The 2500-nt window shown below is 26.6% G+C and overlaps 1 protein-coding gene across 1 annotated transcript in view; it reads left to right on the top strand.

Moving 5' to 3' along the window:
- The first annotated feature begins 2237 nt into the window (after positions 1-2237).
- Positions 2238-2500, top strand: part of LOC137652870 (protein FAM200C-like) — a 384-nt gene continuing 121 nt past the window's right edge. Inside the window, exon 1 of the mRNA XM_068386264.1 lies at positions 2238-2500. This exon is cut by the window's right edge and continues 121 nt beyond it. Within this exon, the coding sequence (XP_068242365.1) occupies positions 2238-2500 (263 nt within the window).

Below are 2500 nucleotides of genomic sequence, written 5' to 3'. Positions count from 1 at the left end.
CGACTAATTTCCCTTCCACCAAAAAATTATCAGACATACCGTTAGCCATACCCCTTAATTAATGAATTAAGAAATGAAGTTTTGAAGTGATTTATGTTTTGTGAATCACTGACTCCAGGGAATTTATAATACTGAAGTTTGCATCAATTAATGCTAAAATAATTGTTTGAATTCTGACCAAACCTTCTTTAAACATACATACGTACATACATTCATGCATGCATACATACATACATACATACATACATACATACATACAACTTTGCGAATTTATCCTCCACATTTGAATTTTATTACCAAACTTTAAAGAGAGAGAGAGAGAGAGAGAGAGAGAGAGAGAGAGAGAGAGAGAGAGAGAGAGAGAGAGAGAGTTTAGAAGCTGTAAAATGGTGCAAACATTCCGGGAATATTTTCATCATAACCCAACAGATTACATATATGTGACTGTCAAAAAAGGTGAAATAATTTGCATAGAGGGATTTGGCAAATCATGAAATAGTCATGGACTTTCGGATTCCATTTGTATTTAAAACCTTTGAGTATTATTTTCTATTTTTCTTTTCTACGGAGTACTTTACATATATTAAGCTTCTTTTTTTAGTTAAAAGAAAAACCTCAATAATCTACTAAAATCATCATTTTCATTAAAGTTCATGTAATATTTACTTTTCTATATAAAATAGAAAATATTCAAATATGATAAAATTAAGAAAATTACTTAATGTGAGGGAAATCTAATGACTGTTTCGAGGAAGTGAATTGAAAATCTAATTATGTCTCAACACCTATATATATATATATATATATATATATATATATATATATATATATATATATATATATATATATATATATATATTTATATATATAGATAGCTATATATATATATATATATATATATATATATATATATATTTATATAAATATTGATATATATATATACAGTATATATATATATATATATATATATATATATATGTATATATATATATAAAGAGAGATATATATATATATATATATATATATATACATATACAGTATATATATATATATATATATATATATATATATATATATATATATAAATATATATATATATACATATATACATATATATGTATATATATATATATATATATATATATATATATATATATATATATATATATATAAGTGTGTGTCTGTGGCTATATATATATATATATATATATATATATATATATATATATGTATATATATACATATATATATATATATATATATATATATATATATATATATATATATATATATATATATATATACTGTATATACATATATATATATATATATATATATATATATATATATATATATGAATATATATATATATATATGTATATATATACATACATACATATATATATATATATATATATATATATATATATATATATATATATAAAACACTAGTTCCCAAACTGGGAACCATGGCCCCCCGGCAGTCCATATGACAAAATATAAGGGTCATAAGGTGACGCCATGTCCACATAAAAACAAAAGAGTTGATCTGGTAAGTCAATGCATGAGACTTAAGAGTTTATACCTAATTAATTGTGCTTTATATAAAACATAACATGCAGATGTATCAAGGCAATAGACAATTTCCCATCAACAAAATGATAAGGCTTCCTAAGTTAAGGATTCTGTATTAGAACCTGTTTTTTCAAATCTGGCGTATCAGCAAGGGATGGTTAATAACTGCCTGGATTTTGGATTTAAAAAACATTTCTGATAAAGGTGTTTTGAAAATGTATGATTTGTTACAAAATGCTTACAGCTGAGTTGCTAAGGATCTGCAAACTTAAATTACATCTGAAAAAAAAACCGTCATCAATATGTTGGTAAAGCTCGTTCTCTCTTTATTCAGGAAGAATTGAACATGAAACAGCTTCTTGATGCTAGTGGTTCCATTCACCAATAAAATGCTGCTTTATTGGAGTCATCAATTTTTGCATCCCTTGAGAGAGCAAAGAAAATAAAGCCTCTCACTATTGGGGAGGAGTTATTTTTGTCATGTGCCAAAACAATAGTCAACCTTGTTTTCGGAGAGAAAACTGCTGAAAGTTAAATTCTCTTTCTCTCTCAAATAATACTGTGTAACACTGGATATCTCAGATATCTCATTATATCAAAAACCTGGATTGTTTAGTATTCAGGTCGATGAGTCCACTGACGTGTAGCCCTGCTCACAACTCATGACCTTTGTAACTTATGTTCCTGATGAGGACTTGAAGGAAGAAATCTTGTATTGTGAATGGATTGAAGAATATACGGAAGGTGAAGATGTATTGCAAAACCTTACAGAATTTTTTGGACCTGAAGGTCTTGACTGGCGCACTCTCTATGGGATGTGCAAAGATGGGGATCTAGCCATGCTGTGTTCTCCATCAGGATTTGTTACAAGAGTTATACAAAAAGCACCAAATGCTATTCCTCTGCACTACACGATGCACATGCA

Source organism: Palaemon carinicauda, chromosome 14 (assembly GCF_036898095.1).
Source record: "Palaemon carinicauda isolate YSFRI2023 chromosome 14, ASM3689809v2, whole genome shotgun sequence".
In the NCBI taxonomy this organism is placed as follows: Eukaryota; Metazoa; Arthropoda; class Malacostraca; order Decapoda; family Palaemonidae; genus Palaemon; species Palaemon carinicauda.
This window is presented reverse-complemented; position numbering and strand designations above follow the sequence as displayed.